At 40.9% G+C, this 12,500-nt stretch overlaps 1 protein-coding gene across 6 annotated transcripts in view; it reads left to right on the forward strand.

Annotated features, from left to right (window-relative positions):
• The window catches only part of LOC147020531 (disheveled-associated activator of morphogenesis 2-like), a 332,638-nt gene that overhangs the window by 135,645 nt on the left and 184,493 nt on the right, over positions 1–12,500 (forward strand). For all 6 annotated transcript variants that reach the window (XM_085895960.1, XM_085895958.1, XM_085895963.1 and 3 more), the window contains exons 5-6: positions 1,155–1,249; positions 3,672–3,810. In XM_085895960.1, coding sequence (XP_085752086.1) covers positions 1,155–1,249; positions 3,672–3,810 — 234 coding nt within the window. The remainder of the gene's footprint in view (positions 1–1,154; positions 1,250–3,671; positions 3,811–12,500) is intronic.

Consider the following 12,500-nt stretch of genomic DNA (forward strand, 5'->3'; position numbering starts at 1 on the left):
CCCCATCAGACGGAGCACAAAATTGGTCCTTCAGTATTAATATATAGAAGATACAATGTTTCTTGTTACATTTTTTTTTTTTGTGTCAAATTCACATTCTGAGGTAGTCAGCATGTGCAGAAGAGGGTTTTTCATTGCAGACGCTATTTTCGAGGAGTGGAATTACACCTCTCGGCGGTGACGGTCTGTCGACGACAGACGTAATGACATCAGCGAATGACTGCTGATGTCATGACGTCCTTACGCCTCTCAGCGGTGACGTCACATGTCGCCATGTAAAACGAAAAGTGTTTATTCTGCTTCAGAGTTGACGTTTGACTATTGCCACTATGTGCGATGCACTTACAGGTACGAAGTTTCTTTCAGTCCAGGTCACAGTACCGAGAAAACCGTGACGCGACCGCTAGGAGGAGCACAAAATTGGTCCTTCAGTATTAATATATAGATAATTGTACATGGCTCCTTCCCAATTTCGTCTCCATGTGCTGCATGGTGGCATCACCGTGCACCGAAGGTGCTCCGGCAATGCTGCATGCTGGAGGATTTATTTGGCATGGTGGTGGTGTACTTTAAATGTACCTCTACTTGTTTTATTTATTTATTTATTATTTTATTTATTTATTTTAAACTTTGAGAGTTCCAACAAGCAATTTTCATTTTGTTTTTCCCCTGATATTTTGTATGCATGTTCATAGTTGTATTTAATACAAGACAAAAACAAACTACCAGAAAGCATACCACCATACAAGTTTTAAATATGGCGTTGGCTCAATGGTTAAGATGGATGGCTTAAGATCTTGGGGTCTTGAGTTCGAGTCTGTTGGCTGTTGAATTAACACATGGTGTGGTTGACTCAGCCTGTCATCCATCCATGTCTGCAAAAAGAGTACCAGTGTACTGATAATGGAGGGCACTGAATCAGTGGCACAGTTGCACCCACAGAAAATGATGCAAGCAAGCCACAGACTGCACCTGATAGCTACGCAAGTTTTGATGCTGAGCATGAGGACCCCAAGGCCTAAACAAAATCCTTCAGAAATAGACTTGTTTAATATTTGGCGACAACCAATCATTGAATGCCTGTTTGCTGGGGGTGAGCTTGTGGAGTTTTTCTTTGTTTGTTTGTTGTTGTTTTTAAATGTTCATTCTGGAAGATTCAGCCAGTTGTGGGGAGTGATGCAGCAGAGATGGAGGAAAGAAGTCGTGCTGTGGGAGACCTGAAGACTGCTCTTAGGACGCAGCCTATGAGGTAATGAGGAAAAGTAAAATGGATTTCCATAAGCTTTTCTTTGATGCCCAATATTCCATGAAATTGCATTAAAGATGTGAGGGTAAAATGCTTGGTTGGATGTAATTTATGACAACCTGCAAGTTTTGGTATTTTATTTGGGTTTGATCATGTTGCTGTTTCCATAGTTTGTTGCCTGGGATAGAGTGAATGTAACAAGATGGAGTGAATGTTGAACAAGTATAACTAAAATCTCTTGGTCCCATAAAAATGAAACCATGAAGTGATAAAACCAAGTCTGATTGTCACTAGTAATAGCTCTAGGGATTCTTCATAAAATGCTTAAAAGTATAGTAATAAAAAAAACTCATTGTGAAATGCAAGTTTCAAAGTTATCAACCTCCTCTAAATCATGGTGGTATCTTGTTAAGTCTCTGAAATATGCTCTCCTTCCATCCCTTCCCTCACTTCAAATGGCATCGCAGCTGACTCAGCTTGTGAGAAGGCTGAATGCCTCATTTCTGTGTTTGCTTTCAAATCTTGTCCCCAACCCCTCACTCTTGGTACCCATCCTTCCCTGTTATACCCAACTGCTCCTGCACTTTGTATTTTGCACCTGAGGAAGGAGAAGCTTGTTTACAACCCTCGACTCTGACTCTGCTGCTGGACCAGACGGCATCGGCTCACGTCCTAAAATCCTGCTCTGCTGCTCTTTCATATCCTCTCTGCCCTTTTTCCCCCTATCATGTGCATTTGGTCATCTTCTATCTGGTTGGAAATCTGCCAACATCACTGCATTACATAAAAAAGGTGGAGAAACTGATCCCCTTAACTACAGTCCTCTCAGCTTGCTTCCAATAAACAGCAAGGTCATGGAATCAATGATAGCTGTTGATATGAAATCCTTCGTTTTCTCCACCAACCTCATCTCAAATCACCAATTTGGTTTCAGACCAGGTCACTTCACACTGGACGTGCTGCTTTTACTGTCCCAATAATGGAAGGAGGCCCTCTGTCAGACATGAGACCAGGGCAGTCTCTCTGGACATATCTTATGCTTTTGATAGTCTGGCATCCTGCCTTACTCTCCAAACTGTCTGCCTATGGCATCCAAGGCCAACTCCACACATGGCTTAATGACTTCCTCTAATGTCGTAGCCAACATGTGGTTCTCAACAGAATCCTTTCATCTCGTCTCCCTGTCAAGGCTGGATTGCTCCAAGGTAGTGTTCTGTGCCCAGTCCTATTCCTGATCTTCAATGATATCTCTGACTCTGGAAAATCCTCTTTATCTATTGGCTGATGACTCCACCATCTGCCATGATATCCCTCATCCTTCAGACAGGCAGGGTGCAGCCTCTTTCCTCTCATCAGACCTTGACAAAATCACAACCTGGTCAAACACTTGGAACTTGTCTTTCAATCCTGACAAATCTCACACTGTCATTATCTCTTTCCGAAAGGACCGTCTGGCAACTCCCCCCCCCCCCCTCTTACTTTGAATAACAGAACTTCAAGAGGATTGTTGACAAACTCTTGGATCTCATGATCAGCCTTCATCTTTCTTGGGAAAATCACATTTCAAAGGTTGCCTCAAAAGCCAATCACTAACTGGGCATCCTCCATTGTGCAAAGTCCTTCGTTGGCACATCTGATATCTTATCCACCTACAAGGCCTTCATCTGCAGCTTGATGGAGTATTGCTCTCCCCTGCCTCAACTCATTCGTGGAAACCAAGGCCTTCAAGAATATTGGAATCTCCTGTGATAAATCTCAGTCTATGGGTCTCTGACTTCGCCATCGTAGACATGTCGGTGGTCTTTGTCTGCAACCAACTCCTTTCTGGTCTTGCACCCTCTGCTCTTATTATGTGCTTTGTCCTCCACCCCCATGTTTCTGCAGAACACATCGTCCATCATAAACCCTCTTCTGGTGAAACTACCTAAATCCATGATCACTGCTCACCTTCACTCATTCATTGCTCTGTCCCCCCCCCCCACCCCACAACTGTGGAACAAACTTCCACATCCTCTTTAATCTCATTCTTCCCTCCAGGTCTTCAAGACAGCTGTTCACCACAATCTCAGATCCTCCCCAATCCAAAACCATAATGTTTTCTACCCTCGTTTAACCCCCTTCCCCCTCCTCCTTCCAAATTTCCAGTTTTGCCTCCTGAACATTTCCTTCTTTGTATCCATCTTGTCCACTACATGCTTCCTCTCCTGCCCCTCATTCTTACTCGCACCCATTCTGTCCAAGTCTCTATTTTGCCTTAAACTCTGCTGTTGGTGTTTTTCTTCCATCTCTCAACTGTTCCTTTTGTCCTGTTGTGTCCTCGTCCGTTCAGTGTACTGTTATTAGCTTTTCCATGAGCATCGACGATGTATACAAAAATTTTCTCTTCAAAATGTTATCAAAATGGCCTCACCATTGTGCTCTACAGTTTTGTGACACGCTTCATCGAGCAGGATGGCCTCACATCATTGCTTGCCTTTTACAACAACATGGACCCTGCTACAACTGAGAGTCCTGTGCACACGGCTCTCATTGGCTGTGTCAAGGCACTCTTGAACAATTCGCAGGTACGTACACACAGACCTCAAGGTCTCGCTCTTCTTCCTTCTTCCTCTTCCTCTTCTTTGATACAGTCAAGGCTTGTGGAAGAGCTATAACACAGAACGTATCAGGACACAACTTAATATAAGTGGTAAATACCAACAGCATGGCTGAGGGAGAAAATAGACAGACTGACAAATAAGTAGTGGGTGGACAAGATGGATACAGAATCAAAATTAGCAGGTATGGGATGGTTTAACAGGTGTAGAAAAGATAATGGTTTTGGATGGGGGATGATCTGAGATGGTGGTGAACAGCTCTTGAAGACCCGGAGGGAAGATTGAGATTGAAAAAGTTTGACCAAGGTGAGAGCAAGATTGTCATTTGTTGAGGGTGCTGGCCATAGCTCACCTGCTCTTCACGAAGGACACCATGGGATCTTTAACATCCACCAACTAATATGGGCAGTTGGGACACCCAGTTTAACTTCTATCCGTGGGTTGGTTCACACACCAGGTGATAGTTTATAGTTGGGCTGGGATTCGAACCCAGCCCTCTTATCAGTATCCAGCTTAATGATGTGTGATGTAACATTACATATGATGTAGAGAAAATGGAGATTCTTGCTTTGCCATTGGCAACAGTGTGACTTGAAGTGCAATATGGGTTAAATTGATGTGTACAACTTTAAAATAATATCATATTTTGATCTTCTAGCTTACAGTGCCTTCAGAAAGTATTCACAACCCTTGACTTTTTCACATTTTGTTTTTCCAGCCGGAATTGAAAATGGATTAAATTTACATTTTATTATTGTTATTTTTTTGTTACTGATCTACACATAGTACCCCATTATGTCAGTGGATTCATTTTAATTTTTTTGGTATGAATTTTTTTACAAATCAATTAAAAATGAAAAGCTGAAACATCTTGTGAATAAGTATTCAACCCCTTTTCTTTGACACTCCAAATTGAGTTCAGTTGCATCAAATTTCCTTTGATCATCCTTTTGATGTCTCTTCAACTTGATTGGAGTCCATATGTGGCGCATTCAATTGTTTGGACATTATTTAGAAAGAAACACACCTTTCTATTTCTGGTCCCACAGTTGGCAGCACATATCAGAGCAGAAACTCCACCATGAAGTCCAACAAACTAGCCATAGAACTCTGAGATAGAATTGTGAGGAGGCAGAGATCTGGGGTAGGGTATAAGACAATTTCTCGAGTGTTGAAAGTTCCCTTGAACACAGTGAGCTCCATCATTAGGAAATAGAATATGGAACTACCTAGACTCTTCCTAGAGCTGGCTGTCTAACCAAACTGAGCAACTGGGCAAGGAGCATGGTTTGGGAGGTGACCAAGAACCTGATGACCACTCTGACAGAACCATAGAGTTCATTGGCAGAGATGGGAGAACCTGTCGGAAGGATAACTGTCTCCAATACTTCACAAAACTAGGCTTCATGGGAGAGTGGCCAGGCAGAAGCCATTCCTGAGAAAAAGGCACATAACGGCATGCCTGGAGTTTGCAAAATGCCACGTGAAAGACAGAGCATGAGGCAAAATATTCTGTGGTCTGATGAGATGAATATTTAACTCTTTGGCCTGAATGCAAAGCTTTACATCTGGGGGAAACCAAGCGCAGCTCATTACCCATCCAACTCCATCCCAACGGGAAAGCATGGTGGTTGCAGCATCATGCTATGGAGTATGCTTTTCAGTGGCAGGGCTGGGAGACTTTTAAGGATAGAGGGAACAATGAATGGAGCCAAATACAGGCAAATCCTTGAGAACCTGCTTCAGAGTGTAAAAGACTTGAGACTGTGGTGAAGGTTTATGTTCAAACAGGACAATGACCCAAAATATACAGCCAAAGCAACACTGGAATGGCTTCTGAACAAGACCGTAAAAGTCCTTGAATGGTCCAACCAAAGCCCAGACTCATCCCATTGAGAATCTATGGAAAGACTTGAAGATTGCTGTTCACCGACACACCTCCTCCAACTTGACAGAGCTTGAGCAAATCTGCAAGGAAGAATGGGAGAAAATCCACAAATCTAAATGTGTAAAGCTGATAGACATACCCAAGAAGATTTGAAGCTGTAATTTCTGCCAAAGGTACTTCTCCAAAGTATTAACTCAGGGGGTTGAATACTTGTGTAAATTAGATAGTTCTCCATTTAATTTTCAATAAATTTGTAAACATTTCGAAAAACAGGTTTTCATTTTGTCATGGGGTATCTTGTGGAGATTGGTGACAAAAAATTTAAATTTAATCCGTTTTAAATTTGGGCTGTAACACAAAAAATGTGAATAAGTTAAGGGGTGCGAATGCTTTCTGAAGCCACTGTAAATGTGTGACTACAGTGATCAAGTCAGTTCTAGCACAAAACAAATTTACCCCAAAATACTAATTATAATATCAATGCAGTTAAAGTACCGATGGTCATCACAATGGCTGACAGGTGAGTGTTGAGGAGGTTCCACATGTGAGAAATAGGATCAAATATAATTTGTCTGGTGGTGGATGTGGTGCGTGCAGAGTTAATTATTATTGCATGACGAGGTTTACTGCCAAGAAGTACATTTGAACTTTTATGTTACATCTGCGTCCCAATTGAGTTGAGTGCACTAAAGTAATCTTTAAAGGCTGTTCATTCTTGGTGTCAATGGCAGTTCCAAACAAATGTTTGAAACCAATACTGATCTTTGTTCAGTGTGATTCCAAATAGGAACGTAAACTCTGAACTCCCTTTTTCTCGGACCTTGTATCATGTTGCATAGTCCAGTCTCACTAAAAGTTAACTTTGTCTCTTTATTCTTTATCACTGGGAACCTTAAGCTGATTATTCATTTTTAAGCGGTGAAGCCACTTTAGTATTTGGCGATGTCCTTCCTTCCATCTGTCAAACCTGAAGAAGAACCTTGCGAACCCACTGTGTTTAGTTCTAATAGGTTTCATTTGTTTCTAGGCTTTGCCTATTTCATATTATAAATGCCAAACTGAACTGCTTCCTTTGGACACAGATTTATTTTTATTTATTTTTGAAACATTGTATGCAAACCTCAAGATGATCCAAGGTTATGTCTTGTTTGTCGATAACATGATGATTACCTATTGACTCACTTTTCATGTAAAGAAGATTCGTATTTCTTACCCGCATTAAAAAGGCTGTAATTTTCAAAGTTCTGTGCAAAAGCCAAATTATAACATGTTGATTGTACCAAGAAAGTGAAGTGCTGATTTGAAGTCCTGGAGGGAAGAGTCGGGTGAAGAAGAGAAAATTGTAGCTGAGTAGTAAGCCTTGATTATGCAAGGTTAAGGAGGAGGTAGTTTGTGGAAGAATACTCGTATATACATCCTAGAGAAGTGAGTGATTGATGGAAGGCTCAAAAGAAGTGGGAGCAAAACCAGAAGAGGTGGTAGAAACCAGACCACCAACCTGGTTACAATGAGTGCAACACATCCTGTGCTTTTGTTTCTTTGTAGCAGATGCTATTGATGAACTTTTGATTCCACAACACCCAAGTGTGAGGTATGAAACCGGTGCACCAGCCTGTAAGGTAAAGGAGTCCTCCATTGAGCTTTGGATTTGTAGGCCTCAATCTTCAGTTATGCCAAGGATTGGTAGTTTTGAGGTATTTTCTGCCTTTTTATCATGGTTTATGAACACATATTTACCATGGTTTGTAAATCCATCATTAAGTTCAACAATGGAACCAGTAATATAAAATAGACACATCTACAAAGGCAATCTTGAAAACCTCACCAGGTTGTTTCACAATAAAATTACTTGAGATGAAAGCTTGAATGATTTGAAAAAAGAAAACAAAAACTTTCTCTCGGCAGGGGAAGAAGGTTGCTCAAGGAGCGATGGAAGTGAAGATTGGGAGATGAGATTAGGCCTGCATCAGACTGGACTGGTCATTCCTTAGTGAACTAGATGGCCACTCGGTAGAGCGCACACCTCCGCCACGCAATGCCTGATCCACTTGAACATATTGGGCTGAATACATTTTTGAAGCATCATGCTATACTGTATCTCATTTTTGGTCCAATTTTTCAATATGAAGAATTACTTTTAAAAATTAATATTTCTCATATCTGGATTCACCAAAATTGAATCGATTTGGCCTTGTCTCACACCCATCATGCACACAAAGTTTCATCTAAATCCATCCACAACTTTTTGTGATATCATGCTATATATTGGTTTAGCCCTATCTCTCAATGGTGAAGAATTATTAAAAAAAAAAAAATTGTTGTGTCCAGATCTTCACAAAAATTGAATCAGTTCATCCTTGTCACACACGCAACCTGCCCACTAAGTTTTTCGTCCGAATCAGTCCAACTTTTTGAGATATCCTGCACATAAACACAGGCAAGGGTGAAAAGAACCTCCTTTCACCCTTGGTGGAGTTAATTTGCCATTCCTTTTGTCTTGGGGCCATCTGTCACACCTGCTCGCATTCACTTGTGGATATTCAAGGTTGATGGCGTTTTGTGAACAGAGTAGGCTATTGTGTGGTAGTACCCTGTCCTAATTCTCAATTTCTGAACTAATATACTGGAAGGCACTGCAGCAACAGCATAGCCTTGCCACCAGAAATAATGGAAACTAGCAGACAGGCGCAGCCTTTTCAGTTAAAATATACACCCATTCTGGATGTTCTCGCTTTTCAAGATGTTTTTTCACAGTCGAGAAGATCGCGTCTGATTGAAATGGAATCTATAACCAGACTGAAAGTACAACTTCCCCTCCATCTTCCTTTTCTTAGCTCCCAACCAGGCGGTAGCTCATTTGTGGGCTTGTATTTTGGGATCAATCGCTCTGTTGGTCCAGAGCCTCTACGAGAAAATAACTGGATGGATTTATTTCACATTTGGGCAATAATATCTGGCATGAGGAATGTCAAATGATTTTGACAAGAGAAAAGTCATGGGATGCTCTTATTTCAGAATTTCGGAAAATATTTCAAAACATTTCTGGCAGACTCGTACAGGATTTTATTTGCTTTCAGGAACCATTATTTATTTATATACGTACACTTTACCATCTCCACAATCAATGTACCATGTTTATTTATTTATGGACACCATAATCACCCCTATCTACATACTACCTTGAAATATTTATTTTCTCCAATTTACCAACTCCACTACTGACACTTTTATTCCAGCGCGTGCACTGGTATACAATTGCACCGAGTTTGAAATGTCTCTGGTGTCCCCCCCCCCCACGCACCTCAAGTGACAGCCAATGATGGCAGTGCGGAACCTAGACGGAAATGGTGACAACTGACGGAAATACCCGAGTATTCATGGGCCGACAACTGCCGGAAAAATCTGAAGAGATGGCCAATATAATAATAAAAAAAATAATTTGCCGGTTTCTGCATGAACTGCACATTCGATTCACACAATACTGCTTTTTTTCAATGGAAACTTGTTACTCTAATGTGTTGTATATGTGAAAAACATTGAATTTATTGCTTGACGGAAAAAAACAAACTCTCCCCTCTCATGTACGAACGAACGAAAGACATCATTTCCGCCCACCATAGCATTTCGCGCCGAACGCTGAAAGCTAAGTTCTTCTTATTTTACGTCATTCTTTTGTGGCCCCCTGCCACACTGTATCAAACTATTTCATTCCTTCTGTTTATATATCTATATATGTATATATGTATATGTATATATGTATATATGTATATATGTATATATGTATATATATGTATATGTATATATGTATATATATATGTATATATATATGTATATATATATATGTATATATATATATATATATATATATATATATATATATATGTATATATATATATATGTATATATATATATATATGTATATGTATATATATATATATATATATATATATATATATATGTATATATGTGTATATGTGTATATATGTATATATGTATATATATATATATATATATATATATATATATATATATATATATATATATATATATATATATATATATATATATACACTTATCACAATAAGAACAAGATTTTTACATTTCAAATATTAAGTACGCTTTTTAATTGTTTTTCAACTGAAAAAGCATAAATTGCATATTTTAACATTAGTGTACTCATTTGCTTCACCACACGTGCTGTATTGAAGGATTTCACTTGTTAATTTGGTTATTTCAATGTAAAATTGAAACATCCAATTTTTAAGGTGTGGTGGGGGGGGGGGGGTTGTCCTTGATGGGAAATTGCATCCATTATTTTGTATACATAGTTGTCTTGTGGAAGAGCTAGTACAATGAACAGATCAGGACAAAACATACATGCTGGGTGGACAAGATGGACACAGAGGATGCATGGGGTGGACAATATGGATACAAAAGGAAAATCCAAGGAGGGCAAGTTGGAAGGAGGAGGGATTTGGGTGAGGTTAACGAGGGTAGAAAAGATCATGGTTTTGGATTGGGTGACATCTGAGATAGTGGTGAACAGCTATCTTGTAGACCTGGAGGGAAGAATGAGATTAAAGAGGATGTGGAAGTTGGTTCCACAGGTGGGGAAAAAAAGAGGAGCAAATGAGGAGGTGAGCAGTGATCCTGGATTTAGGTCATTTTACCAGAAGAGGGTTGATAGTGTGAGCCCTGCAGAAATCTGACGTGGACAAAACGTGGAAAGAACAGAGGGTGCAAGGCCAGAAGGGAGGTGGTAGACAGAGACCACTGATGTGTCTGTGATGAAGTGAGAAGCTTGTGATGTCTGTGATGAAGTGACAAAGGCCTTTGTTTCCACAGTGTCAAGGTGTGAGGCAGGGGAGTCAGCCCAAAGGAGAGAGCAGTACTCTATCAAGCTGCCGATGAAGGCCTTGCAGGTGGATAGGGGTTCACGTGTGCCAAGGAAGGACTTTGTACAATGAACGATGCTCAGTCTGTGGCTGGCTTTGGATGCCAACTTTGAAATGTGGTTTGCCCAAGAAAAATCATGGCTGATCGTGAGACCCAGGAGTATGATTGACAACTTCCTCAAGAGAATTGTTAAGATAGTAGATGGGAGGGTTTGCCAAGTGGTGCTTTTGGAGATCTAGTGAGAGTGGGAACATGGCTTGAGAGTGGGAAAGATATAGTGAGAGTCATGCCAGAGGGCGGAGTCATCAGCAAATAGATAAATAGGATTTTTGAGAGTCAGAGATCATTGATGAAAATCAAGAATAGGATGGGGGCCCAGAACACTGCTTTGGGGGCACTCCAGCATTGACTTGGAGAGGAGATGAAAGGATTCTGTTGATTTCCAGATGATGGCTATGAGAGTAGAGGAAATCAGTAAGCCATGTGTATAGTTTGCCTTGAATGCTATCGGCAGAGTTTGGAGAGTAAAGTAGGATGCCAGACTATATCGGAAGCACGAGATATGTCCAGAGATGGCCCTGATCTCATGTCTGACATTGAGGGCCTCCATCCTTTGGGCGAGTACAAGCAGCATGTCCGAGGTGGAGTGACCTGGTCTGAAACCAAATTGGTGATCTGAGAGGTGGTTGTTGGAAAAAATAAAGGATTTCCTATCAACTGTGATTGTGGATTTCAGACCTTGCTGATGATTGGTAGTAAGCTGATAGGTCTGTAATTGAGGGGATCAGTTTTTGCACCTATTTTATGAAGTGCAGTGATGTTGGTGGATTTCCAAGCAGATGGAAGATGACCTCATGCAAATGACAATGTGAAAACATCAGAGAGCATGTGTAAGAGCAGCAGAGCTGGTTTTTATTTTTTATTTTTTTAAGGGCATGAACTGATGCCATCCGGTCAAGGGTTGAAAGAACCTTCTCCACCTTCTCAGGAGCAAGAGGCAGAGTCTCGGAGCATTTGGCTATGACTAGGAAGGATGAGTACTGAGTGAGGGGTTGGAGAACACAAGATTTGAAAGCAAACACAGATTGAGGCATTCAGCATTCTCATGAGTGGAGTCTGCTGTCATGCCTTTTGAAGAGTCAAGGGATGGAAGGGGAGCATGTTCCAGAGACTTAACCAGGTGCCATCAGGTTTTAGAGGAGAGAGACAAATTTGAAAATATTCTTGAGGTTGGACAGTTGTTTTCTGGCTCTCCTGAGAGTGGACACACTTGTTGCAGACTTTTTGGAACGCACTGAGATTGCATTCAGTCAAATTGGCCTTCCAAGAAGAGAAGGCAAATTGTTTCAATGCAATTGCCTCACCATAGGATTTGGTGTACCATGGGTGGGAAGAAGGGTAGGATAATTGAAGACGAGATGGGATGAATATGTGTAGGAGAGCAGGTTTCTGTGGAAAAATTCCCAGGATGAGTTAACATCAGGGGCAGTAGGTATGAGAGAGATGGCTGCTCACAGTCCCTGCCAATCTGCTTGAGTGAAATGCCAGACTCACCAGTGTTGAGGCAGCTCTGAGAATAGCCAGAGATGTTTACTTTCACAAGCACATGATCAGATGAACCAGTTGGAGCAAAGAAAGAGCAGGAGACATTTGCAAGAAAGTTATTCATCACCAAGTCCAGAAGGAAGGATTTGCCTTTGACTCAATCTGTGAACTTTCCAACCCAGATTTTTCCCAGTTCCATGAAGTCACAGTCGTCCATTGCTGAAGTGTCATGGCTGGTGAGAGGTTGCAATACCCAGACAAGTTGCATGGTGACAATTGAAATTGTGACGGATGAGGAAGAGAGAGTTGGGATGAGTGCTTAAAAGTT

The sequence above is a fragment of the Eptatretus burgeri genome, chromosome 9 (assembly GCF_056783735.1).
Source record: "Eptatretus burgeri isolate ZD-2024b chromosome 9, Ebu_testis_v1, whole genome shotgun sequence".
Classification (NCBI taxonomy): Eukaryota; Metazoa; Chordata; class Myxini; order Myxiniformes; family Myxinidae; genus Eptatretus; species Eptatretus burgeri.